The 27,482-nt window shown below is 42.1% G+C and overlaps 1 protein-coding gene across 5 annotated transcripts in view; it reads left to right on the top strand.

The window, feature by feature from the left end:
* LOC112220533 (E3 ubiquitin-protein ligase RNF130) overlaps positions 1-27,482 on the top strand; it is a 69,943-nt gene that overhangs the window by 7,509 nt on the left and 34,952 nt on the right. For all 5 annotated transcript variants that reach the window (XM_042303150.1, XM_024382390.2, XM_042303149.1 and 2 more), the window contains one exon: positions 14,218-14,412. In XM_042303150.1, the coding sequence (XP_042159084.1) occupies positions 14,218-14,412 (195 nt within the window). The remainder of the gene's footprint in view (positions 1-14,217; positions 14,413-27,482) is intronic.

The raw sequence follows: 27,482 nt of genomic DNA, 5'->3' as shown, positions 1-27,482 counted from the left end.
AACAGGTAGGTCACATTGGGGAGAGGAGTTGTGCCCTGAGCTGCTACTTTATTTTTATTTTTTAAACCATGGATTTACTTGTATAGGATGATGCCCGAGGGATTGACATTCATGACAGAATTCCACTCACTCACTCACCAGCATCTTTATTACTATCCAGAATTTTGAATTATAAGGTTATTTGAGTGAATAAGTAGGCTATAATAACCTTCCCTTGACCCTGTCCTTAAGAGGGCGTCTATATAATTCCTGTGTGGTCTTGCATGCTCCCTGTGTGAGCCAGGTGAGTCGGGTGAGCAATATGTAATATGTGTAATATGTTTCCCAGCACCAGTCCTCGAGTACCTCCCAGCAGCACACATTTTTGTTGGAGTTGTTGGGGGTACTCAAGCACTGGAGTTGGGAAACACTGTATTACATAAACGTTTTTGAGCTTTTTTGGTTGAAAAACTCTTCTGGTAAAGATGCAGTATGTTCACTAATAGCCCTATTCGTACGCGACTAAAAATGTGTGAAATTGCAGGAAATGAACTCGACAACAGAGAAAAGAAATAGGCTCTGTATGGATGTGGGCACGCAGAGCCACTGTGGCACTATTTTTATGGCCCCCACCCACATCAGTTTTAGAGCTTTCTTGGTTGAAAAACTAATCTGGTAAAGATATAGTATGTTCACTAATAGCCCTATTCATACGAGACTAGTATTACTATAGAACGTTCGTTATGTGATCATTACCCCGGCATGTCCGTTTTGCAGTGATCGATTGGGATGAGTTGAGTTTTCCCAAACTGTCCTTGTAATTATTTTTTTTCCCTCATTCAAACGTATGACGGAAGCCTGGAGGCTCCTTTAGGTGTGAAGATGTTTCATGTCTATTGATAGCCTAATGGCCTTCAGTTTGGAGAAAGTCAAAATAATAATGCATGTCAATACTTCTTTTAAAAGAGAAGTATGGCAAGTTGATATGACAAAACAGATCCTTTATCTGTAGGCTACATGCATAGCACTTTGTTTTAAGCATCAATTTGTTCCCATTTTCTTACCCAAACTGGATGCAGCACCTGTTTTAAACTCTGTAATATCCCTCAAAACACAGGGATGACGATTCACACGGTATACGTATTATCAGAGGACCTGGGAGTTTGCTGAAAAAGTAACATGGCAGATTCGGGCAGGACTAAAACAACAGATGGTGATTTGTGCTTGGGCATACTTAAGACACCTCTGAAATGGCTGTTGAGATACTTCTGCAACACGCCAGACTAGGTTTCAGTTTAACACCACTGCATTTCACAACATCCCATGTTTTGACAGTTTCACTTTGAGGTTAGCTTTGCAATGCTGTGATGTTCAGTACACAGGTGTCCTTCCTCTAAACGCCACTCTCGCTGTATATAAGCCATCATGCCGAGCAAACAGAAGTTAGATGTCAAAGAGGAACAGGTGCTTTCGTGACATCAAACCCCACCAACATCTCGCAAACGGTTGGCACCATGTAAAGTGTTGATTCTCGCCAGGATACCAGCAGCAGTTTTCCTGTGTTATCGGGTCAGATTCAAGCTTCCTGTTCCACCAACTGCATAGTGCAACATTGCTCTGAGTCACCCCACACAACTCTTCATCTGATTTTAATATCTCACCCAAGAAAGCGCTTCAGGAACAACATTCTGAATTGCACCGTAATGCTCAGATATTAGTAGGAATGAAAATGACCCCGTTGAAAACTTCAGCATTGTCTTTGTAGTGACGTGCACTATAAATGGTGGTTTCCAGTCTGTGTTTTTCAAGGCCCTTTGCGATAAGGGCTAGTGCAAATGCTCCTATTGTTTCCGCTGAGACATTACCATACATGCATGTAGGGTTTTTAAGCCTGAGAACAAGGCCACGCCTCCAGTGGTTGAATATCTATGGAGTCAGCTTATTAGTAAGTTGATTGCCAATTGGCTTACCAGTTCAAATGTTGGTCAACTCATTTCATATTAACTTACCTCGGGTGAAAAGAATAAAGAGTACTTCATAATTTCAAGCAGCAATACTCTGCTCATTGATTACCCAGAGTGCCTGTGGGTGTTCAATGCACATCTTTCCACTATAGCCCATGTCCCAAATTTAGAATGCCAATGATGATTAAAACAAACTCTGTGACCCTTAATTACTGTCTACCCATTTAATGAGTATTGATGGCAGCGTAGGCATCTGGGATACCATTCACCCTCAGGCACTCTGGGTAATCATCATTATGCTCTGTGCTTGTCACATTGTGTGTGTGTGTGTGTGTGTGTGTGTGTGTGTGTGTGTGTGTGTGTGTGTCATGTACACAGTGATTTACTTGCAACTTTTCTGGGGTATATTGCAAGCTTTTGATTTGATCCCATCACTTCATATGTGCTCCCTCCCTCTTTGAACAGTAGGCCAACTTCATCATTTTCAAAGTCAGGGTGGCTTAGCCATCTAATGTCAGCCCTGACATTGATACAGTATGGAGCATTGTGGGTGGGTCTGTGCTTGTCCTGTGCGCATGCCCCAACTGCCAATTCCTCAAAGACAGACCTTAATTGTCACTACTAAGCGCCAAAACCATCAAATGCAGCTAAAACCATCAAATGTAGCTAAACACATCACATTTTGCTAAAACCCGGCCCAATCAATATGTGCAAATGATTAGAGCGCTGAGAAAAACTGTTCAATGTGGTAGTCATTTTTCCCTGGAAGGGTTGCGACTACTGCTACTACTGCTACTGCTACTACTACCGCTACTGCTACTACTACTACTACCGCTACTACCACTGATACCCCTGGTACTGCTACACCTGCTACTACCGCTACTACCACTGCTGCTACTACCGCTACTACCACTGCTACCCCTGCTACGACCACTACCGCTGCCACCGCTACTACTACTGCTACCCCTGCTGCTGCTCCTACTACTGCTACCCCTGCTGCTGCTACTACTACTGCTACCCCTGCTACGACCACTACCGCTGCCACCGCTGCTACTACTGCTACCCCTGCTGCTGCTACTACTACTGCTACCCCTGCTGCTGCTACTACTACTGCTACCCCTGCTGCTACTACTACCCCTGCTGCTACTACTACCGCTGCTACTACTGCTGATACTGCTACCCCTGCTGCTACTACTACTACTACTACTACCGCTGCTTCTACTACTGCTACCCCTGCTGCTACTACTACCGCTACCCCTGCTACTACTGCTACCCCTGCTGCTGCTACTACTACTGCTACTACTGCTACCCCTGCTGCTGCTACTGCTACCCCTGCTACTACTACTACCCCTGCTGCTACTACTACTACTACTACCGCTGCTTCTACTACTACTACTACCGCTGCTTCTACTACTGCTACCCCTGCTGCTACTACTACCGCTGCTACTACTGCTGATACTGCTACCCCTGCTGCTACTACTGCTACCGCTACCCCTGCTACTACCGCTGCTCCTAATACTACTACCGTTGCTACTACTACTGCTACTACTGCTACCCCTGCTGCTGCTGCTACTACTACTTTTCTGTGAAATGCGTACTTACGAGCCCTTTCCCAACAATGCAGAGTTCAAAAGTAAGACATTTGCTTAAAAAAAAAGTTATTTTATTGTTTTACTAATTCCAAGACTAGGGCCACCCAGTGGTCTGAGGCACTGCTTCAGTGCTGGCTGTGCTATTAGAAATCCTGGTTCGAGTCCAGGCTCTGTCGCAGCCGGCCGCGACCGGGAGACTCATGGGGCGGAGCACAATTGGCCCAGCATAGTCCGGGTTAAGGGAGGGTTTGGCCGGCAGGAATGTCCTTGTCCCTTCGCGCTGTAGTGACTCTTGTGGCGGGAAAGGCGCAGCACGCTGACACGGTCGCCAGGTGTACTGATTAAGCGGGCATTGTGTCAAGAAGCATTGTGGCTTGGTTGGGTTGTGTTTTGGAGGACGCGCAGCTCTCGACCTTCGTCTCTCCCGAGTGTACGGGAGTTGCAGAGATGGGACAGGACTGTAACTACCAATTAGATACCACGAAATTGGGGAGAAAATAAATAAGGCTATATGCAAGGGCTACCGGTACGGAGTCAATGTGCAGGTGTACGAGGTAAATGAGGGTGTGTGTTTGCCTACCCTCACCACCTGGGGGCTGCAGAAAGCCCAGTATCCAGTTGCAGAGAGAGGTGTTCAGTCCCAGGGACCTTAGCTTAGTGATGAGCTTGGAGGACACTATGGTGTTGAACGATGAGCTGTAGAAAATGAACAGCATTCTCAGGTAGGTATTCCTTTTCCATTTCCCACCTGGAGAAATGTGGAGTGCAATTGAGATTGCATCATCTGTTGGCGTGGTATGCGAATTGGAGTGGGTCTAGGCTAGGGTGTCTGAGATGGTGTTGATGTGAGCTATAACCAGTTTTTTTCATGGCTACAGATGTGAGTGCAATTGTTTGGAAATGATTTAAAAAGAAACACGTGAATAACTTATGTAAATTAGATTTTTCTATATTTTTCAATACATTTTGCAAACATTTCTAAAAACGTGTTTTCACTTTGTCATTATGGGGTAGATGTGAGAAGATAGAATTCAAAATGTATAAAAATAATTTGTCTGTAAGACAACAAAATAAGTCAAGGGTATGAATACTTTCTGAAGGCAGTGTAAATGTTCAGAAATGGGATAGTGCTGACAATCCAACGATAGTGGCTGGAAGGCGGACAAAATGCGAAAATGAAATATCCAGAAAATCACATTGTAGGATTTTTTATGAATTTATTTATTTTCCACCATAATTTGCAAATAAATTCATTAAAAAATCCTACAATGTGATTTTCTGGATTTTTTTTTTCTCATTTTGTCTGTCATAGTTGAAGTGTACCTATGATGACAATTACAGGCCTCATCTTTTTAAGTGGGAGAACTTGCACAATTGGTGGCTGACTAAATACTTTTTTGCCCCACTGTATACCCATTGATTTTTGAAGAATATATTTTACTCATTTGATTGTAAACAAACACTGTATAGCCTCTAACTTTAATTGTTAGATCATAGATAGTCAGTCCTTGTATCCATAGCTCTGTCTGTGTTTGAGGTTACATTGCCCCATCCCTCAGCTCTTTACCAAATCAATGGCAGGGTGGCACTTGCTATTGTTTGAACTGCAGATTGCCACTTTAAATCATCCTTCCTGAATGAGTGCCTGTTCATTAGGCTAAAATGAACGTCAGGCATGGTTCTCACGGCATTGAGTGAAGTCAATAGAAGTCGTCCTGACTGCGGCCTTTTTACAGTGAACAGTCAAGTACTGTACCACTCTACCTTTTGTCTCTCCTAAGAGCTATTGACCTGCTGCTCACGTTTTACCAGGCTGTGTATGAAGTATGCACTTCTTTTGTGTTTGGGGCACATTTGGGTTGCTAGTTTTGTGCATGTGTGTTAAGTCTTGACGGCCTGTGTATGATTCATTTAGTGAATATGTTTAGTTAATGATAATGTTACGTACGTGATAGAGTGCGCTCTGTGTTGTCTCTCTTAAATTCTCTAATTTTTTAAACAAACTGCTCATTATGCGCTCAACTATAATACATGCTCACACACACACGCAGATATAGACATACACACATATAACAGGACTGACTCAATGAGCCACACACACATGTAGAGTAAATCCTACGGGGACAGTGAGCATCTGCTCCCTAGTGTTGACACTGCAGCCTGATGAATATTACACTGTCTGTCTCTGAGTGTGTGTCCATGGAAGGTGAACCTACAGGATGCGGACCATGCCGCCACCATGCACCAGAGGGAAAGAGGGGTAAAAACAAAACACACACACACACACTCACACACCAATCCCCAGTCACTCACAAAAGCTCACATTACAGTATTTTAATGCATGGATCCATCAGTGCTGATTTGAGTGTTTACGGGAACAAGAAAGGACGCTGAAACAAGCAGAAACACTCGCTTCTCCTTCCTAGCCTTTCTGAAACACAATCAATGTCTTTGACCTTGTATTGTATCAGCCCAGCCTCTATCAGCCCTCTGTGGGCTGGGTCTCTGCTATTAACAGTAGAACCGCTGGGCCTCTGGACCTCCCCTCTTCATTCTAATGAGCAGTCTAACTATGTAATTAATACATTTCATATATGCTATTGCGAAATTAATAATTTGGTTGCGTTTATGAAAGTCTTAGGTAACATTACAATACTGTAGGCTATATGTAAACAACATATTACAACTATGAAACAGAACATGTGTTGGAACGCGGTAAGAGCATCTTTTTATAATGACGCACAGTCAAATGATGAAAACATAAGTAGCCTAAACATCACTTTAAGCACCAAGTGTGCTTGATAAATAGTGAAAATCAGCACAGAATCAGTTATTATAATGAATGTATCAGTATGACGGCAGTCAGAAAATGTAAATTATTGTCAGCTCGTGCTTAAATGGTGTGCATCTTCAGGCAATGGCATCAATCGGAGCATGCCCATGTCACATAAACAATGAAAGATGGTGAGTGGGTTGCTGATGTTTTATGCTTGGAATGTAAGGCCAGCTCTTTGGGATGATATTTTGTGCTGATAATAGCCCGTAGCATTGTCACCAGCATTGTCATCATTTAATTTGGTGGTGGCACGGGCACATGCTCAGTGCGCATTATTCTGTTTTTTATTTAAAAAATATATTTTTAGATTATAATTAGAATAGATCAATATGATAGAATGGGACACTGTTCATTCACAATTGGTGATTATATAATTATGCATAGTTCGCTTCCACTCGCTCATTATCTCACCCAATCTCCCCTTTCTTCCCCATCATACTGACACTTTATTGCTTAGTTACGAGCCCTTTTCCAACAATGTTCTCTCCTCACCGTTTCATTTGCTGTTATGTGTGAAATTAGTTTCTGTGTGGTTTATGTTCGTTTCCTGGCTGTGTCACAGCCAGCCGTGACCAGGAGCCCCATGGGGCGGCACACAATTGGCCCAGCGTTGTCTGGGTTAGAAGGTTTGGCCGGTGGTATTTCCTTGGCTGGGTACGTCTCTAAAAGCTATCCCCACCTGGATTGTGCAACATTTATCAATTATTCTTTTCAAAAAGCTCTGTAAAATTCATTGTTGTCATTGCTAGACAACCATTTTCAGGTCTTGCCCTAGATTTTGAAGTACAGAATATTTTGTCAAAACTGTAACTTGGCCACTCAGGAACATTCTGTCTTCTTGGAAAGCAACTCAACTGCAGATTTGGCTTTGTGTTTTAGGGTATTGTCCTGCTGAATGGTAAACTCATCTCTCAGTGTCTGGCGGAAAGCAGACTGAATCAGGTTTTCCTCTAGGATTTTGCCTGTGCTTAGCTCCATGTCTTTTTTTTTATCCTGAAAAAGTCCCCAGTCCTTAATGATTACAAGCATACCCATACCATGATGCAGCCACCACTATGCTTGGAAATATGGAGAGTGGTACTCAGTAAAATGTTGTGTTGGATTTGCCTCAAACATTACACGTTGTATTCTGGACAAAATGTGAATTGCTTTGCCTCATTTGTGCCGTATTACTTTAGTGCCTTGTGGCAAACAGAATGCATGTATTGGAATATTTGCATTCTGTACATCCTTCTTTTCACTCTGTCAGTAAGGTTAGTATTGTGGAGTAACTTCAATGTTGTTGATCCAGCCTCAGTTTTATCCTATCACCGCCATTAAAGTCTGTAACTGTTTTAGTCACCATTGGCTTCATGGTGAAATCCCTTAGAGGTTTCCTTCCTCTCCGGTACTGAGTTAAGTGTGCCTGTATTCTTTGTGGTGACTGGTTGTATTGATACACCATCCAAAGTGTAATTCTTAACTTCACCATGCTCAAAGGGATATTCAATGTCTGCTTTAAAAAATTGTATCCATCTATCAATAGGTGCCCTTCTTTGTGAGGCATTGGAAAACCTCTCTGGTCTTTGTGGTTGAATCTGTGTTTGAAATTCAATGCTCGACTAAAACCTTACAGATTATTGTATGTGTGGGGTACAGAGATGAGGTAGTCATTAAAAAAAGCATGTTAAACACTGTTAATACACACAGTGAGTCCATGCAACGTGTGTGGCTTAAGCTAATTCTTACTCCTGAACTTATTTAGTCTTGACATAACAAATATGTTGAATCCTTATTGACTCTACATTTGAGCTTTTCAATTTTAATTCATTTGTAAAAATACTAATAAAACACAATTCCACTTTGACATGATGTTGTATTTTGTGTAGGCCAGTGAAAAATCTCAATTTAATCATTTTTAAATTCAGGCTGTAACACAACAAAGTGTGGAAAAAGTCAAGGGGTGTGAATACTTTCTGAAGGCACTGTCAAAAGTAGTGAATTATATAAGGAAAAGGGTGCCATTTTAGATATTTTGTTATGGGTTTCCTGCCGTAATGAAAAGCTTTGCAGTCCACTGGTTTAGCAGGGCATGGCTTGTACACAACATTAGCGATGCAAAGGGTCGGGAACTTTCCAGTAAATTTCAGGATATTTTTTCTGAAATTTTCCATGGGAAGTTAAGCCTTGGAATTTGGAATTTTGCTTGAATTCATCAAAGTTAGATTAACAGTGAACCTTTTTTTGTGGGATACACACAAGGCAATTCTAGGTCTTGTGGCATATTTTGGTTAAACTATCCCCAATTCAATGGAATTGCAAACCCTGTGCATGCACAGTGCATTCTTCCATCACATGTACAGCTGATTCTCAAGATCTGGAACACTAATGAGATGCTATTGAGTCCACACTACTACACTGTCTGAGCCAAGGACTACATGTTTTCTGCAAAGTTTTGATTACAATACTGGGTCAGGTGAATATATTTTATGACATGATTTTTTTGTTAACTAGTAAATAGTAGCTTACAGCAAAGTGTATTTAAATAATTTCTAACTTGTTAATAAACATTTATGTTAGTTAGTTTATGCTACCATGTGGGTTTTAGCTTGCTTGAGCCTTGGGTCACCTTAAATTACATTTTTGGGTATTGAATCAGATGGCTCATTCATCACAAAGCCCACTGAAATTGAACTTTTTTGCTTATCTTGCTAATGAAAAAGTAATTAAACTTAGGGATGACATGCCAGCAACAAACGCTGTCACTACACATCCAAGTATATCGGACGAAATTATGAAAGACAATTGTAATTTTGAATTCCTTAACCTCTCTGGGATATGTGGGACGGTAGCGTCCCACCTGGCCAACATCCAGTGAAAATGCAGAGCGCCAAATTCAAATAAATTACTATAAAAATTCAACTTTGATGAAATCACACATTCAATATACAAAAGTAAAGCTACACTTGTTGTGAATCCAGCCAACGTCTCAGATGTAAAAAATGCAAACAATGCTATTATCTGAGGATAGCACCCCAGTAAAACAAAGAGAGAAAAGCATATTTCAACCCTGCAGGCACGACAAAACGCAGAAATAAAAATAGAATTCATGCCTTACCTTTGACGAGCTTCTTCTGTTGGCACTCCAATATGTCCCATAAACATCACAAATGGTCCTTTTGTTCGATTAATTCCGTCGATATACGTTTGATCCAGAAAAACACCAGTTCCAACTTGCGCAATGTGACTACAAAATATCCCAAAAGTTACCTGTAAGCATTGTCCAAACATTTCAAACTACTTTTGTAATACAACTTTAGTTTTTTTTTTAACGTAAATAATCGATACAATTGAAGACGGGATATACTGTGTTCAATACCGGAGGATAACAAAGTGGAGCGTGCTTTCAGGTCACGCGCCTCTAACGAAGAGTACTCTTCCCTCGAGCCTCATTCTGAACAGTGTTACTTCTTAATTTCTCAGGAAAAACCTCAACCAATTTCTAAAGACTGTTGACATCCAGTGGAAGCGATAGGAACTGCAAGAAAGCCGATTAGAAATCTGTATTCCCAATGAAAACCCATTGAAAAGAGTGACCTAAAAAAAAAATCTGAAAGGTTTTTCCTCTGGGTTTCGCCTGCCAAATAAGTTCTGTTATACTCAGACATAATTCAAACAGTTTTAGAAACTTAAGAGTGTTTTCTATCCAATACTAATAATATGCATATCTTAGCTTCTGGGTCTGAGTAGCAGGCCGTTTTACTTTGGACACGCTTTTCATCCGGACGTGAAAATACTGCTCCTGTCACAAAGAAGTTAGTCAGTGTGGAAGAGGTGAAAAAATGATTGTCAGACCCCAGTGGCTTGTCATTGTTGATATACAATCTGGATGGATAATGGCAGACGATAATGCCACTCCTATTTGCCACATCTTCAATTTAAGCCTACTGGAGAGTGTGTGTGTCCTCAGGCCTGGAGAGAAGCTAAAGTCATTCCGCTACCCAAGAATAGTAAAGCCCCCTTTACTGGCTCAAATAGCAGAGCAATCAGCCTGTTACCAACTCTCAGTAAACTTCTGGAAAATATTGTGTTTGGCTAGATACAATGCTATTTCACAGTAAACAAATTGAGAACAGAATGTCAGCATGTGTATAGGGAAGGACACTCAACAAGCACAGCACTTACATAAATGACTGATGGTTGGCTGAGAGAAATTGATGATAAAATGATTGGGGGGGCTGTCTTGTTAGACTTCAGTGCAGCTTTTGACATTATCAATCATAGTCTGCTGCTGGAAAAACGAATGTGTTATGGCTTTACACCCCCTGCTATAATGTGGATAAAGAGTTACTTGTCTAACAGAACACAGAGGGTGTTCTTTAATGGAAGCCTGAAATATAGTCCAGTTAGAATCAGGAATTCCCCAGGGTAGCTGTTTAGGCCCCTTGCTTTTTTCCCATTTTTACTGTGTGAGTGTCTATGTATGCAGATGACTCAACACTATACTTGACAGCTACTACAGTGACTGAAATGACTGCAACACTCAACAAAGAGTTGCAGTTAGTTTCAGAGTGGGTGTCAATGAATACAGTCGTGGCCAAAAAGTTTTGAGAATGACACATTAATTTCCACAAAGTTTGCTGCTTCATTGTCTTTAGATATTTTTGTCAGATGTTACTATGGAATACTGAAGTATAATTACAAGCATTTCATAAGTGTCAAAGGCTTTTATTGACAATTACATGAAGTTGATGCAAAGAGTCAAGATTTGCAGTGTTGACCCTTCTTTTTCAAGACCTCTGAAAACTGCCCTGGCATGCTGTCAATTAACTTCTGGGCCACATCCTGACTGATGGCAGCCCATTCTTGCATTATCAATGCTTGGAGTGTGTCAGAATTTGTGGGTTTGTCCACCCGGCCCCTTGAGGATTGGCCACAAAGTCTCAATGGGATTAAGGTCTGGGGAGTTTCCTGGCCATGGACCCAAAATATCGATCTATTTTTTTTTTTCTCCTGAGCCACTTAGTTTATCACTTTTGCCTTATGACAAGGTGCTCCATCATGCTGGAAAAGGCATTGTTCATCACCAAACTGTTCCTGGATGCTTGGGAGAAGTTGCTCTCGGAGGATGTGTTTGTCCCATTCTTTATTCATGGCTGTGTTCTTAGGAAAAATTGTGCGTAAGCCCACTCCCTTGGCTGAGAAGCAACCCCACACATGAATGGTCTCAGGATGATTTACTGTTGGCATGACACAGGACTGATGGTAGCGCTCACCTTGTTTTCTCCGGACAAGCTTTTTTCTGGATGCCCAAAACAATCAAAGGGGATTCATCAGAGAAAAATGACTTTACCCCAGTCCTTAGCAGTCCAATCTCTCTACCTTTTGCAGAATATCAGTCTGACCCTGATGTTTTTCCTGGAGAGAAGTGGCTTCTTTGCTGCCCTTCTTGACACCAGGCCGTCCTCAAAGTCTTCACCTCACTGTGCATGCAGATGCACTCACACCTGCCTACTACCATTTCTGAGCAAGCTCTGTACTGGTGGTGCCCCGATCCCGCAGCTGAATCAACTTTAGGAGACGGTCCTGGCTCTTGCTGGACTTTCTTGGGTGCCCTGAAGCCGCCTTTATAACAATTGAACCGCTCTCCTTGAAGTTCTTGATGATCCGATCTTACTGGCAGCAATATCCTTGTCTGTGAAGCCCTTTTTGTGCAAAGCAATGATGACAGCACGTGTTTCCTTGCAGGTAACCATGATTGACAAAGGAATAACAATTATTCCAAGCACCATCCTCCTTTTTGAAGCTTCCAGTCTGTTATCCGAACTCAATCAGCATGACAGAATGATCTCCAGCCTTGTCCTCGTCAACACTCACACCTGTGTTAACGAGAGAATCACTGACATGATGTCAGCTGGTCCTTTTGTGGCAGGGCTGAAATGCAGTGGAAATATTTTTTGCCGATTCATTTAATTTGCATGGCAAAGAGGGACTTTGCAATTAATTGCTATTCATCTGATCACTCTTCATAACATTCTGGAGTATATTCAAGTCATACAAACTGAGGCAGCAGACTTTGAAAATTAATATTTGTGTAATTCTCAACTTTTGGCCATGACTAAGTTAGCCCTGGATTGTAAACTGTCATGGTCAAAACATATTGATGCAGTAGTAACTAAGATGGGGAGAAGTCTGTTTTATAATGAAGCGATGCTCTGCCTTAACAACATTATCAACAAGGCAGGTCCTACAGGCCCTAGTTTTGTCGCACCTGGACTACTGTTCAGTTGTGTGGTCAGGTGCTACAAAAAAGGACTTAGGAAAATTGCAATTGGCTCAGAACAGGACAGCATGGCTGGGCCTTGGATGCACACAGAGAGCTAATATTAATAATATGCATGTCAATCTCTCCTGGCTGAAGGTGAGATTCACTTCATCACTATTTTTATTTATGAGAGGTGTTGAATATATGTTGAATGCACCGACCTGTTTGACTAAACTACTGGCACACAGCTCGGACACCCATGCATACCCCACAAGACGTGCCACGAGGTCTCTTCACAGTCCCCAAGACTAGAATAGAGCCATGACTACATGGAACTCTATTCCAGATCAAGTAACTGACGCAAGCAGTAAAATTAGATTTATTAAAACAGATTTTAAAAAGCACCTTGTGGAACAGTGGGGACTGTGAAGCAACACAAGCATTGGCACAGACACACGCATACACACGATAACATACGCACTATACATACACATGGATTTAGTACTGTAGATATGTGGAAATGGTGGAGTAGGGGCCTGAGGGCACACACTGTATTGTGAAATCTGTGAATGTGTTGTAATATTTTTAAAATGGAATAAACTGCCTTAATTTTGCTGGACCCCAGGAAGAGTAGCTGCTGCTTTGGCTGCAGCTATTTGGGATCCATAATACATACAAAACTGAGTGTTAATTCACCTGTTACCTGTGGATATCGAGTAGGTCCAGGGAGAAGACATGGAAGCATGAGAGGAAGACAACCAAAGCATTAGTTTCTAAACTATCATTTTACAGATGTATGCTGAAAATGTTTTGGAGATTCGATGGATCATTCAATATTCCCTTTGTTTTGTTGTTCAGTGAAATCATCCCATTGTGAAGAGTCAACTCATTTAATGTTAAATTTGAAATTAAATAGTTTTTTAAACATTTCTATAGGAAGGATTATTTTATTTTCCACCATAATTTGCAAATCAATTCATTTAAAAATCCTACAATGTGATTTTCTGGATTTCTTTTCTCATTTTGTCTGTCATAGTTGAAGTGTACCTATGATGAAAATTACAGGCCACACACACACACACTTTTTAAGTGGGAGAACTTGTACAATTGGTGGCTGACTAAATACTTTTTTGCCCCACTGTAATATGGTAAATATATCCAAAAAAACCATCTACATTTTAAATGGTATTAATATTAATTAGCATATTTCCGTTAATTCCCACGGAAAGTTTCCACCTCCTGAATATTCCCCAAAATGTGCAACCCTACGCAACATTGACCTGAGTGACCGGTAACTACTGAAGAATTGGCCATTTTGTAAACGGCTCATGCTTTCTGCTTAATGTGTAACCCTTTTTTCTTTTGTCTTCTCGGCAGTCACTCCATGCAGTACTTAGCTTTGATGTTGTGATTTGTTTTGCTGTAGTGACCCATTATAAGCCACTGGATTTCCTGATTGTGGATTTGTTAAAGGGCAAAAAAAAACATTTGTTTTTAGAGTTATAAGTAGTTAATCAACATCCCTTCAAATACACTGACACCACTCACCATTTTATACAGCCTGGTATGGTTCCTAACCCTTCACCCCTCCCCCCTCTCCAGTGGTGGACCGCCAGGGCTGCGACCCCCACACTCGCTTCGTGGTGCCTCCCCGGACGGGGCACTGGGTGGCCCTGCTGCAGCGCGGCAACTGCACCTTCAAGGAGAAGATCCTCAAGGCCTCGGCCTTCAACGCCTCCGCCGTGCTCATCTACAACAACAACTCCAAGGAGGACACCGTCAAGATGGGCCACGAAGGTGAGGTCACATAGCCGTATAAACAACCCATTTGAATGACACTAAGGCACTTAACTGTTCATTTGCTCCAGCGGCGCCATACTATTATGGCTGACCCTGTCAAACAACAAATTTCACTGCACCTATCCAGTGTATGTGACAACAAAACATCAAATTAAAATGTATTAATTGTATGGCTTGGAATTGTTATATGGCTTAAGGACTATGTATGGCTTGTATATGGGTTTTGATTTGACTCATATAAAACAAATCCATGGAGGACAATGTCTAGATGTATTCATATGGGTTATTATCCATATGGCTTATGCATGAACAGGTAGTTATATTCTTATGGGTATGTATGGCTTGGCCTATTTATATGGGTTCATTGTTAATACATCCTATTCATCTGGCTTGTTTGTATGGCTCTTTTTATATGGTGCTTATAGCCAGCTAGCCTGCTGTATTGGTGGTGAAGTTAGCATTTAGCTCTTTTTTATATGGTGCTTATAGCCAGCTAGCCTGCTGTGTTGGTGGTGAAGTTAGCATTTAGCTCTTGTTATATGGTGTTCTTGCCAGCTAGCCTGCTGTGTTGGTGGTGAAGCTAGCATTTAGCTCTTGTTATTTGTTCTTTCCAGCTCTTGTTATTTATGGTGTTCTTGCCAGCTAGCCTGCTGTGTTGGTGGTGAAGCTAGCATTTAGCTCTTGTTATAGCCAGCTAACCTGCTGTGTTGGTGGGTGTATGGCATTATATTGCCTGCCAAGGGTCATTTGATTGGGGGGCATATAGCAGTCATAGTACAGTGTGTTTGCTGGCAGTTTGTTGTTTGTGGCTGCAGGGGACATTAGAGGGGACAGACAGTGTGGCTGTCCTGACTGAAGGACATGGAGACTGACTCCTGCGTGCTGGACCTCAGCCACAATCACAGCCAAACACCAACACAGCCAGCAGGCTTGGGTATGGCCGGTGTACTGTCAAACTGCAACACTCACAGATACACACACACACACACACACACGCACGTGGGCCAACACGGGCACACAAACATATTTCGTCACAGCTGTCTCTTTCTCTCCTTCTCTTCACATGTGTTTCTTCCTACTCACTCTCTGTCATTGCTACCGTCACTGTCTGTCTCAGCTTATTTTGGCCACAATGTAAAGTTGTATGAGTAAAGTCAGACTTTCTGACCTTTGATCACAACTTTTTCCATGAAGCTTGTCTAAAAACAACATCCAATATAACCAGATACTTGAATGAGTCTCCTGTATGCGTGAGTGATTGACAGTAGCTGACGGCTAGCCTAGAGCTGTTTTGCACGTCACCTTAGCGTCACCCCACCCCAGAGGATACCCTGAGCTAATTCACGCTAGCGTTGAAAAGCCTGCATGAATGAGACAATAAAGAAAGATTCTAGTGAGGAGGTGAAGAGAGAATGAGAGAGGGGGCGGGAGCTGGTGTAGAATCACTATAGCACTGAGTACCCGATCGTTGGGAATGTATAACCTTTATTTAACTAGCCAAGTCAGTTAGGAACAAATTCTTATTTACAATGACGGCCTACCCCACCCAAACCCGGATGACACTGGGCCAATTGTGCGCCGCCCTATGGGACACCCAATCAAAGCCGGATATGATACAGCCTGGATTCGAACCAGGGACTGTAGTGACACCTCTTACTCTGAGATGCAGTGCCTTAGACCGCTGCACCACTCGGGAGCCCAGGCAGGCAGACAGTGGTGGTTAGAAGACAGGAGACGGGAGGAGCGAGAAAAAAAAATACTGAGAAGAAGCGAGAGAGGGGATGAAAGAAAACAAAGTGAGAAATATTGAATAGCATCCATAGACCAGGTAAGCCATGCAGACTGGTTGAGTCTCACAGCGGTAGGAGAAGCAAGGGAAAGGGAGGGAGGAAGTGGGAGGGGTAGAGAAGAGTCAGAAGGTGTGACAGCACTATCTGGGTGGGATCGATGGGCTGTTTATAAATATAGAAGGAGTCCCATGACTCATTTATAAGGTCATTTTCTACCATGAACGAACGGTGGAATGCTGATAGTTCCCCCGAGCGCATACTATACAGTATCGATTGTTGTTTGCCTGAAAAGCACATAATTTATCACGGGTGGGAATTTATTTATTAATGTTATGGAATATGGGATATGCTGTATATGGATTTGACTTTGAAGGTAGAAGAATCACAGCTGTGGCGTGTGTGTGGGGGGGTGTATGCGTGTTGCGCACATATTTGTGTGTGTTTTAGTGCAGCAGCAGCACTGATACAGTGCAAGAGGGATAAGGCCATACCAGAGATGATACGTGGAGATATGCGTCAGAGATAGACATCAGCCTTGCACAAGAAGGCACACTGACAACCTATTAAGGTTCCGCCACTTTTTTTCAATTTGCGCCTAAAATGAAATACCCAAATCTAACTGCCTGTAGCTCAGGCCCTGAAGCAAGGATATGCATATTATTGCTACCATTTGAAAGGAAACATTGTTTTTATGGAAATGTGAAAGGAATGTAGGATAATATAACACAATAGATCTGGTAAATGATAATACAAAGAAGAAAAAGCATTATTTTTTTTGTAACATCTTTGAAATGCAAGAGAAAGGCAATAATGTATTATTCCAGCCCAGGTGCAAATTGGATTTTGGCCACTAAATGGCATCAGTGTATGTGCGCATTTTTAGACTGACGCAATGAACCATTGCATTTCTGTTCAAAATGTTGTATCAAGACAGCCCAAATGTGCCTAATTTGTTTATTAATAACTTTTCATCTTCAAAATTGTGCACTCTCCTCAAACAATAGCATGGTATTATTTCACTGTAGTAGCTACTGTAGATTTGACAGTGCAGTTAGATTAACAAGAATTTAAGCTCTCTGCCAATATCAGATATGTCTATGACCTGGGAAATGTTCTTGTTAATTACAACCTCATGCTAATTGCATTAGCCTACGTTAGCTCAACCATCCCATGGAACTAGGCAAGTCAGTGAAGAACAAATTCTTATTTACAATGACTGCCTACACCGGCCAAACCCGGACGATGTTGGGCCAATTGTGCGCCGGCCTATGGGACTCCCAATCACGGACGTTTGTGATACAGCCTGGATTCGAACCAGGGTGTCTGTAGTGACGCCTCTAGCACTGAGATGCAGTGCCTTAGACCACTGCACCACTCGGGAGCCCTGTTACTGTGCTGACTGTAATGTCATAGGTCTAGGAACAGCTTACCCTACCCAAGTAATACCCTTAACCATTAGGGGTAAAAACAATATCCAGACCTTGGATTAATATCTGGAAGCAATCCATCACAGCAGGTCTAGGTTCAGCCCTTAGGGGCCACCTATAAAACAAAGCCAGAGAGGGAGGCATGAAAACATGCCTGGCCACGTGCGTGCCTGGCTCTCTCTGTTTTCTTCTGTGGTGAATGGGCACGTGCCTGCACGGCTCTCTCTCTCTGTTTTCCTCAGTGGTGAATGCCTGTCTGTAGACTTAGCTGTGGAGATTTACAGATAACTGTTTAGAGCTGGAGGGGGAAGAGGAGAGGGAGGGTGGAGAGAGAAGTGAGTGGAAGAAGGAGGGGGGGTACACAAGTACATTGACGTGCCTTTCTTGCAAGCTCTAAACCCAACAGTGCAATAATCAATAACTATATAACTATGTAATACAAAAAAGAAACATAAGGTAGAACAAAAACACACAAGAAGTAGGTAAGCTATATCCAGGGTCAGTCAGTCTCAGTACCATATTTACAATGTGCAGGGATACTGGAGTAACAGAAGTAGATATGTTTAGGGAAAGGTGACTAGGCATAAGGATATGTGATGAACAGAGTAGCAGCAGCGCATATGATTTTGTGTGTGTAACGTCAGTATAAATGTAGAGCACCAGTCAAAAGTTTGGACACACTTAATCATTCCAAGGTTTTAGTTTTTATTATGTTCTACATTGTAGAATAGTAGTGAAGACATCAAAACTATGAAATAACACACATGGAATCATGTAGTAACCAAAAAGTGTTCAACAAATTTTTATATTTGTAACGTGTGCGTGCGCTGGGAGTCGGAAAGCAAGTTCAGGGAGTGAATAATTTTATAAATAAATGAAAACATAATACAAAACAAGAAACCCGAACAACGCTCAGACGTGAAACTGGAACAGAAACAATGACACCTGGGGAAGGAACCGAAGGGAGTGAAATACAGTTGAAGTCGGAAGTTTACATACACCTTAGCCAAATACATTTACACTCAGTTGTTCACAATTCCTGACATTTAATCCTAGTAAAAATCCCTGTCTTAGGTCAGTTAGGATCACCACTTCATTTTAAGAATGTGAAATGTCAGAATAATAGTGATTTTCTTTCAGCTTTTATTTCTTTCATCACATCCCCAGTGGGTCAGAAGTTCACATACATTCAATTAGTATTTATTAGTATTGTCTTTCAGGTAGCCTTCCACAAGCTTCCCACAATAAGTTGGGTGAATTTTGGCCCATTCCTCCTGACAGAGCTGGTGTAACTGAGGCAGGTTTGTAGGCCTCCTTGCTCGCACATGCTTTTTTTTCAGTTCTGCCCACACATTTTCTATAGGATTGATGTCAAGGCTTTGTGATGGCCAGCCACTCCAATACCTTGACTTTGTTGTCCTTAAGCAATTTTGTCAAAACTTTGGAAGCATGCTTGGGGTCATTGTCCATTTGGAAGTCCCATTTGCGACCAAGCTTTAACTTCCTGACTGATGTCTTGAGATGTTCGTTCAATATATTCACGTACTTTTCCTCCCTCATGTTGCCATCTATTTTGTGAAGTGCACCAGTTCCTCCTGCAGCAAAGCCCCCCACAACATGATGCTGCCACCCCCATGCTTCACGGTTGGGATGGTGTTCTTCGGCTTGCAAGCCTTTTTGTTTCATCAGACCAGAGGACATTTCTCCAAAAAGGAAGATCTTTGTCCCCATGTGCAGTTGCAAACCGTAGTCTGGCTTTTTTTATGGCGGGTTTGGAGCAGTGGCTTCTTCTTTGCTGAGCGGCCTTTCAGGTTATGTCGATATCGAACTCGTTTTTACTGTGGATATAGATACTTTTGTACCCGTTTCCTCCAGCATCTTCACAAGGTATTTTGCTGGATTCGAACCAGGGTGTCCAGTAGTGACGCCTTCAGGCGTTTGGAAGTTGCTCCCAAGGATGAACCAGATATGTGAAGGTCTACAATTTTTTTCTGAGGTCTTGGCTGATTTCTTTTGATTTTTCCCATGATGTCAAGCAAAGAGGCATTGAGTTTGAAGGTAGGCCTTGAAATACATCCACAGGTACACCTCCAATTGACTCAAATGATGTCAATTAGCCTATCAGACGCTTCTAAAGCCATGACAGAATTTTCCAAGCTGTTAAAAGGCACAGTCAACTTAGTGTATGTAAACTTCTGACCCACTGGAATTGTGATACAGTGAATTATAGGTGAAATAATCTGTCTGTAAACAATTGTTGGAAAAATACTTGTCACAAAGTAGATGTCCTAACCGACTTGCCAAAACTACAGTTTGTTAACAAAAAATGTGTGTTGTGGTTGAAAAACTAGTTTTAATGACTCCAACCTATGCTTTTGTAAACTTCCTACTTTAACTGTGTGTGTGTGTGTCCGTCAGATAATCAAGTAAGTAATGGAGTCTGATGAGACGCAGGTGCGTGTAACGATTGACAGGTGTGCGCCATAACGAGCAGCCTGGTGAGCCAGAAACTGGAGAGTGACAATTTTTGATATTCTTCATTGTACCCACCCTTTGCCTTGATAAGAGCTTTGCACACTCTTGGCATTCTCTCAACCAGCTTCATGTTGTAGTTCCCTGGAATGCATTTCAATTAATAGGTGTGCCTTGATATTTTGTGGAATTTCTTTCATTAATGCGTTTGATCCAATCATTTGTGTTGTGTCAAGGTAGGGTGGTATACAGAAGATAGCCCTATTTGGTAGAAGACCAAGTCCATATTATGGCAACAACATTACAAAAAATATTTATATTCATGAAATCACAAGTGCAATATAGGAAAGCACAGCTTAGCCTTTTGTTAATCCACCTGTCATGTCAGATTTTGAAATTATGCTTTACAGCGAAAGCAATCCAAGCGTTTGTGTAAGTTTATTGATCGCTTGACAAAACATTAAGTACACTTAGCATCAAGTAGCTCGGACACGTAAATCAGAAAAGCAATCAAATTAATCGTTTACCTTTTGATCTTCGGATGTTTTCACTCACGAGACTCCCAGTTACAGAATAAAAGTTCCTTTTGTTCCATAGATTATTTTATATCCAAAATACATCCGTTTGTTTGGCGCGTTATGTTTAGAAATCCACACGACAACGCAGACAAATTCACAGAAACATGTCAAATGTTTTTATAATCAATCCTCAGGTTGTTTTTAAAATGTATAATTGATAATATATCAACTGTAACAGTCTTGTTCAGTAGGAGAGTGAACGGCAATGTCTGCCCAAACTCTGTTGCGCGAGCAAAACTCATGCGAACAACTCATGCGAACACTTGACGTGATGTTATCGTTCTGGCTCATTTTTCTAAGTAAAAGCCTGAAACTATGTCTGAAGACTGACACCTTGAGGAAGCGATAGGAAAAGGAATCTGTTTGATATCCCTTTAAATGGAGCAAAGGGAGGCTATGGAACATGGAGTTTTCAAAATAAAAGCCACTTCCTGGTATGATATTCCTCAGGGTTTCGCCTGCAATATCAGTTATTTTATACTCCGACAATATTTTGACAGTTTTGGAAACGTTAATGTTTTCTATCCAATACTACTAATAATATACATATATTAGCAGCTGAGACTGAGGAGCTGGCCGTTTACAATGGGCACCTTTTTATCCAAGCTACTCAATACTGCCCCTGCAGCCATAAGAAGTTAACCAACATGGCTACCACAGCATTCTGCAGTGATACGCCATCCCATCTGGTTTTTGCTTAGTGGGACTATAATTTGTTTTTAAACAGGACAATTACCCCAAACACACCTCCCAGGCTGTATTTCTGTAAGGGCTATCTGATCAAGGAGGAGAGTGATGGAGTGTTGCATCAGATGACCTGGCCTCCACAATCACCTGACCTCAACCAAATTTGAGATGGTTTGGGAGGAGTTGGAATGCAGAGTGAAGGAAAAGCATTGAACAATTGCTTGACTTATGTGGGAACTCCTTCTAGACTGTTGGAAAAGCATTCCAGGTGAAGCTGGTTGAGAGAAAGCTTTACACACTCTTGGCAATCAGCATGGCAAAGGTCATGGCTACTTTGAAGAATCTAAAATATATTTTAGATTCTTCAAAAGCTTTTTTGGTTGCTATGTGATTGTATAGTTTTGATGTCTTCACTGTTATTCTACAATAGATAAACCATTGAATGAGTAGGTGTGTATAAACTTTTCACTGGTTCTGTATGTGCATATTATTTTTGTGTAAGCAAATGATGAATTGAGTGTTAGTGCGTATGTTGGAGTGACAGTTTGCATGAGTGTGTAGTTCCCTGTGAGTGTGCATAGGGAGAGTGCAAAATAAAATACAAGTGTCAACTCTGTCTGTGTAGCCATTTTGTTAGCTATTTAGTGGTCTTATGGCTTGGGGAGAAAAGCTGTTCAAGAGCCTGTTGGTGTCAGACTTAATGTAACGTTTGTTGTCGGGAAGCACAGAGAACAGTCTATAGCTTGGGTGGCTGGAGTCTTTAATGATTTTCCGGGCCTTCCTTTCACCCTGATATAGAGGTCCTGGATGGCAGGGAGCTCAGCCCCAGTAATGTACGGAGCTGTCCGCACCACCCTCTGTAGCACCATGCGATCGAGCGTGGTGCTTTTAACTAAACCAAGCAATGAATTAGCCAGTCAAGATGCTCTCAATTGTACAGCTGTAGACATTTTTGAGGATTTGAGGGCCCATGCCAAACCTTTTCCACCTCCTGAGGGGGAAGAGGCACTTTCACACCTTCTTCACGACTGTGAGTGTGTATGTGGACCATTTTTGAGTCATTAGTGATATTGGACACTGAGGAACTTGAGGATCTCGACCTACTTCATTGCAGCCCTGTTGATGTGGATGGGAGAGTGCTCGCCCTCCAGTTTCCTGTAGTCCCACAATCAGCACCTTGGACTTACTGACATTGAAGGAGAGATTGTTGTCCTGACACCACCCTGCCAGGTCACTGACCTCCTCCCTGTAGGCCCTCTCATTGTCGCGGTGATCAGGCCTACCACCGTCGTGTCGTCAGCATGCCCACACATTTTTGGGTGAACAGGGAGTACAGGAGGGAACTAAGCACACACCCCTGTGGGGCCCCCGTGTTGAGGGTCAGCGTGGCAGAGGAGATGTTACCCGGAGGGGATTCCTACCCTCATCACCTGCGGTCTGCCCGTCAGGAAGTCCATGATCCAGGTGCAGAAGGTCCTAAGCTTGGTGATGAGCTTGGAGGGGACAATTGTGCTGAACGCTGAGCTGTAGTCAATGAACAGCATTCTCACAGGTATACCTCTTTTCTAGGCGGGTAAGGGCAGTGTGGAGTGCAATTGATATTGCATCGTCTATGGATCTGTTTGGGCAGTATGCAAATTGGAGTGGCTCTGGGATGATGGAGTTGATGTGTACCATAACCAGCCTCTCAAAGGGCTTCACGATTATAGATGTGAGTGCTACAGGGTGGTAGTCATTGTGGGAGAGAGCGAGAATCTTGTTTATGCCTGCTCTTGTGGTCCCTGCAGTCTCATTCTAGCCCAGCGTCTTACTGTGTTTTTGGCTGTGTTATCAGCCAATTACCTGTATGCAACTGTGCTTACATGCTTGTGTGGTAGTCACAAGGCTGAGGACCTGGCTTTATCATTGTGTGACAAACCGGTGAAGGTTAGTTAATGCTCCCCCTGCTAGTTCTACTCTCAGTGGACGCTCAGACAGGACAGACACACCAGATGACTACTGCATGAGCCATCAGAGAAAAGACTGTTCGCTTATGCCCCTGCCCTCTCAGACGCAACACACACTCACTGAAGAGCGTGCCTACACACACTTTTAAAATTTTTTTTTTATTTTTTTTTACTTTTATTTAACTAGGCAAGTCAGTTATAAACAAATTCTTATTTACAATGATGGCCTAGGAACAGTGGGTTAACTGCCTTGTTCAGGGGCAGTACAACAGATTTATACCTTGTCAGCTTGGGGATTCGATCTAGCAACCTTTTGGTTACTGGCCCAAATCTCTAATCACTAGGCTACCTAATATATCATTCCTCGCTGTATAAAGTAATTTAGACACTTAGTAACACTTAACATTGTTGCCCTTATACCATCATGTATTTACTGTATGACTACATTTGGCAACTACAATCTAATTACTTAGCTGTAATCAGTAGCTGTAGATAATGACAAATTATTTAATTGTGATGAAAGCAAACCACTTCAGTTGCATTCTGTTTTTAAATTAACGGTTTGAGTTTAATCACAGAAGTCTTTTTATCCAATTTAAGTGCAACTCAAAGGTCAACCCAAAGTATTGCTCCTTTTTTCTATGTTAGCTTGTTCATATATTTTCAGGGTTACAGAGTAGGAGGATATGAGACTAGTTCAACTTAACTTTAAAAGATATTAACATTCAGACCTTTAGCATGTGTCACTGGAGTTAAGTCAAGCTGCGTCATGGCTGGTTGGCCCCTGGGCTATAGTATAACACTTGTGCTGGGTCTGTGATGGCCTAGCCTAACCAGTGCCGGGTCTATGGTGAACTGGCCTAGCCTAACCAGTGCCGGGTCTATGGTGAACTGGCATGGCCCCATAAATCTAATGGTAGCGGCCCGCTGCGCACGGCCCATTGTTTTGACTGGCCGTGATTTTCCCATCGATCCCTGTTTAATAGAGCGCATCATAAAGGCAGGTGCACTTCTTTTGTGATAAGCAGAGGTGGTGCAGATCGTGTGTGTGTGTGTGTGTTAGGGCCAGGGCAAGGGTGTGCGCGTTTTGTGATAAGCAGAGGTGGTGCAGATCGTGTGTGTGTGTGTGTTAGGGCCAGGGCAAGGGTGTGCGCGTTTTGTGATAAGCAGAGGTGGTGCAGATCGTGTGTGTGTGTGTGTGTGTGTTAGGGCCAGGGCAAGGGTGTGCGCGTTTTGTGATAAGCAGAGGTGGTGCAGATCGTGTGTGTGTGTGTGTGTGTGTGTGTGTGTGTGTGTGGCCAGGGGCCAGGGCAAGGGTGTGCGCGTTTTGTGTTGATGCACATCGGATATACAATAAAAAATTGTGCAATGTTACACATATTGCCATAAGGTGGAGAAAAATGTTTGCAGTTTTAATATTTATTCTTTTATTATTTTCATTTTTACCTTTTTATTTAACTAGGCAAGTCAGTTAAGAACAAATTCTTATTTACAATGATGGCCTACCGGGGAACAGTGGTTTAACTGCCTTGTTCAGGGGTAGAATGACATATTTTTACTTTGTCAGCTCGGGGATTCGATCCAGCAACCTTTCAGTTACTCGCCCAACGCCCTAACCACTAGGCTACCTGCCACCCCAAATGCCAAGAGTGTGCCTAGTTAATTAAAAGATGAATAAAAAATTATATCTGAGTGATACTAACAAATCAATGCGGGCCCCCTGGCCGGTAATTCAACCATGATAACAAGTTTAAATACTTGGCCGCTAAACTAATTTACTAATCTTAAAAAAGTTAGCTGACATGGGCTAATTGATTGTCTTAACTAGATAAAAACTGATGCACAACCAAATGTTGAAATTGCACCTTGTGTATTCTACTATTCCTACTCTCAACAGTAAGTTGAGACCCTGACTGAGTTCCTCAGGAAGGAATTGATCAGAGGGCCTTCAAAATGTGGGTCCCCAGTCGCCCCTCCCTGGTTTAGATGGAAGTGAGGGCAATTCATATTTATAGTAGGTTAAACAGGCCTTTTACAAGATTAAATCATAACAGGAGCATTTGAATCGTATTAAAGAGATGGAATCCAGACAGGCTGCTTCAGGAAACTTTCTGAATGGACATATAGGCCTATAGAGACAATCAGCAAACTCGCAGACACACACACCCCCGTAAAAGCACTCGTCAATCAAAGCCACCAGTGTATGTCCGACACGAGCAAATATTTCTCCTTTCCTTAAAACGTATTAAAAACACCTTAGCCTACTTTCAGGAAAGCCTACGTAAGAATATTATACACAACGCAAAGGACTAGAGGTCAAAAGGGAATTAACGATCAATGGAAAGTTATTTTTCAGTTCAACATCTGTTTAGAATCTGTGTAAGGCTTTCAGTCCTGGACTCATAGCTACGTGTGACAAGATATATCATTGGTCTGAATCGTCTATACATTAAGCCAGAAACAGGATACTTGTTATTTGGTCATTGGCCCAATTTTACTGCAATGAATTCTAATTGGTCAACCCCAGGCTAGGGTTGGGGGTTATAAATTACATAATGTATCTTTGTTCTGTGGAGAGAACTGAGGACAGGAAAGAAGGAACATCTACCTCTCAGCATAACATATATGATTTGTTATTTTTGAATAAACCTATTTTTCTCCCCCTGATTTGTTTTGGGGTCTGTGTTATTGAAGAATAACATCAACTGCTAACAGCTATAAGATGATGAATTAAGACTGAGCTGCTGTTCCTCCCGTGGAAGGCCTGCCCACTGAAAGACCTCTCCATCATGGTTGACAACTCCACGTTGACCCCCTCCCAGAGTGTATAGAACCTTGGCATGACCCTGGTCAACACCTTGACGTTCTTTGCAAAACATCAAAGCAGAGACTCGCTCCTGCAGGTTCCTGTTCTACAACATCATTAGAGTACGACCCTACCTCACACAGGAAGCAGCACAGGTCCTAATCCAGGAACTTGTCCTCTCCTGTCTGGACTACTGCAACTCTGTTGGCTGGGCTCCCTGCTTGTTCCATCAAACCCCTGCAATGTATCCAGAATACTGCAGCCTGCCTGGTGTTCAACTGACCCTCCCTACCTTCAGGCTATGCTCAAACCCTACACAACAACCCAAACACTCCATTCTGCCACCTCTGGTCTCTTGGCCCTCTCACCACGTTAAGGAAGAAAATGTATTTAATATGACTGTGATATGTGGTTGTCCCCACCTAGCTATCTTAAGATGAATGCACTAACTGTAATTCACTCTGAATAAGAGCATCTGCTAAGTGACTAAAATGGCAGTGTAAATGAATTGGCAATGAACGTGTGAAGGGGACAGCTATGCTATAGTATGAAGATATGATCATTAAAATAGAAACAAATACAACATGTCCATAACCTATTTATCAGCCTTGCTGATTATCGAGTGGGAGTGTTGGAAAGATTATCCAAATACTGTGAGGAACTATTATCACTTGAATGGATGTTAACAAAAAAGGACTGCCCAGCTAAGCACTTGCATTTGACATTTGCGAGAAGTAGGCCAGATATTTCTGTGTGCTCAGGTGCACGCCCTCCATTAACAGGACAGAGAAATCGGACACATGCTCATTGCTCACATGGTGCAGGTAAATTGTGGTTATGAAATAAACCAAAACATGTTTCTCTCAAGTTTTGAACTCTACAAACAACATTTCCATTCCGAGAATGAGAATGGTATATTACTGTAATTAATACATGCATTAACCTACATTTTAATGTAACAAAATGACAGGGATTAGTGGTAAATTGCCTGTTTTACAAACGGTAGACTACCACATGTGTAACGATTGTCCTCCTCCTCTTCTGACGAAGAGTAGTAGGAAGGATCGGAGGACCAATGCGCAGCATGGTAAGTGTCCATTTTAATATATAAAACTGAACACTTACAAAAATACAAAATAGCAACGTAAATGAACAAACGAAAATCGAAACAGTCCCGTGTGGTACAAACACAGACACAGGAAACATTAACCCACCACTCAAAAGTGAAACCAGGCTACCTAAGTATGGTTCTCAATCGGGGACAACGATTGACTGCTGCCTCTTATTGAGAACCAAACACAGAAATCCCAAATCATAGAAAAAGGAACATAAGACAACCCACCCAACTCACGCCCTGACCA

The sequence above is a fragment of the Oncorhynchus tshawytscha genome, linkage group LG21 (genome assembly GCF_018296145.1).
Source record: "Oncorhynchus tshawytscha isolate Ot180627B linkage group LG21, Otsh_v2.0, whole genome shotgun sequence".
NCBI lineage: Eukaryota > Metazoa > Chordata > Actinopteri > Salmoniformes > Salmonidae > Oncorhynchus > Oncorhynchus tshawytscha.
The sequence above is the reverse complement of the archived record's forward strand: the minus strand, read 5'-3'. Positions and strand labels throughout refer to the sequence as shown.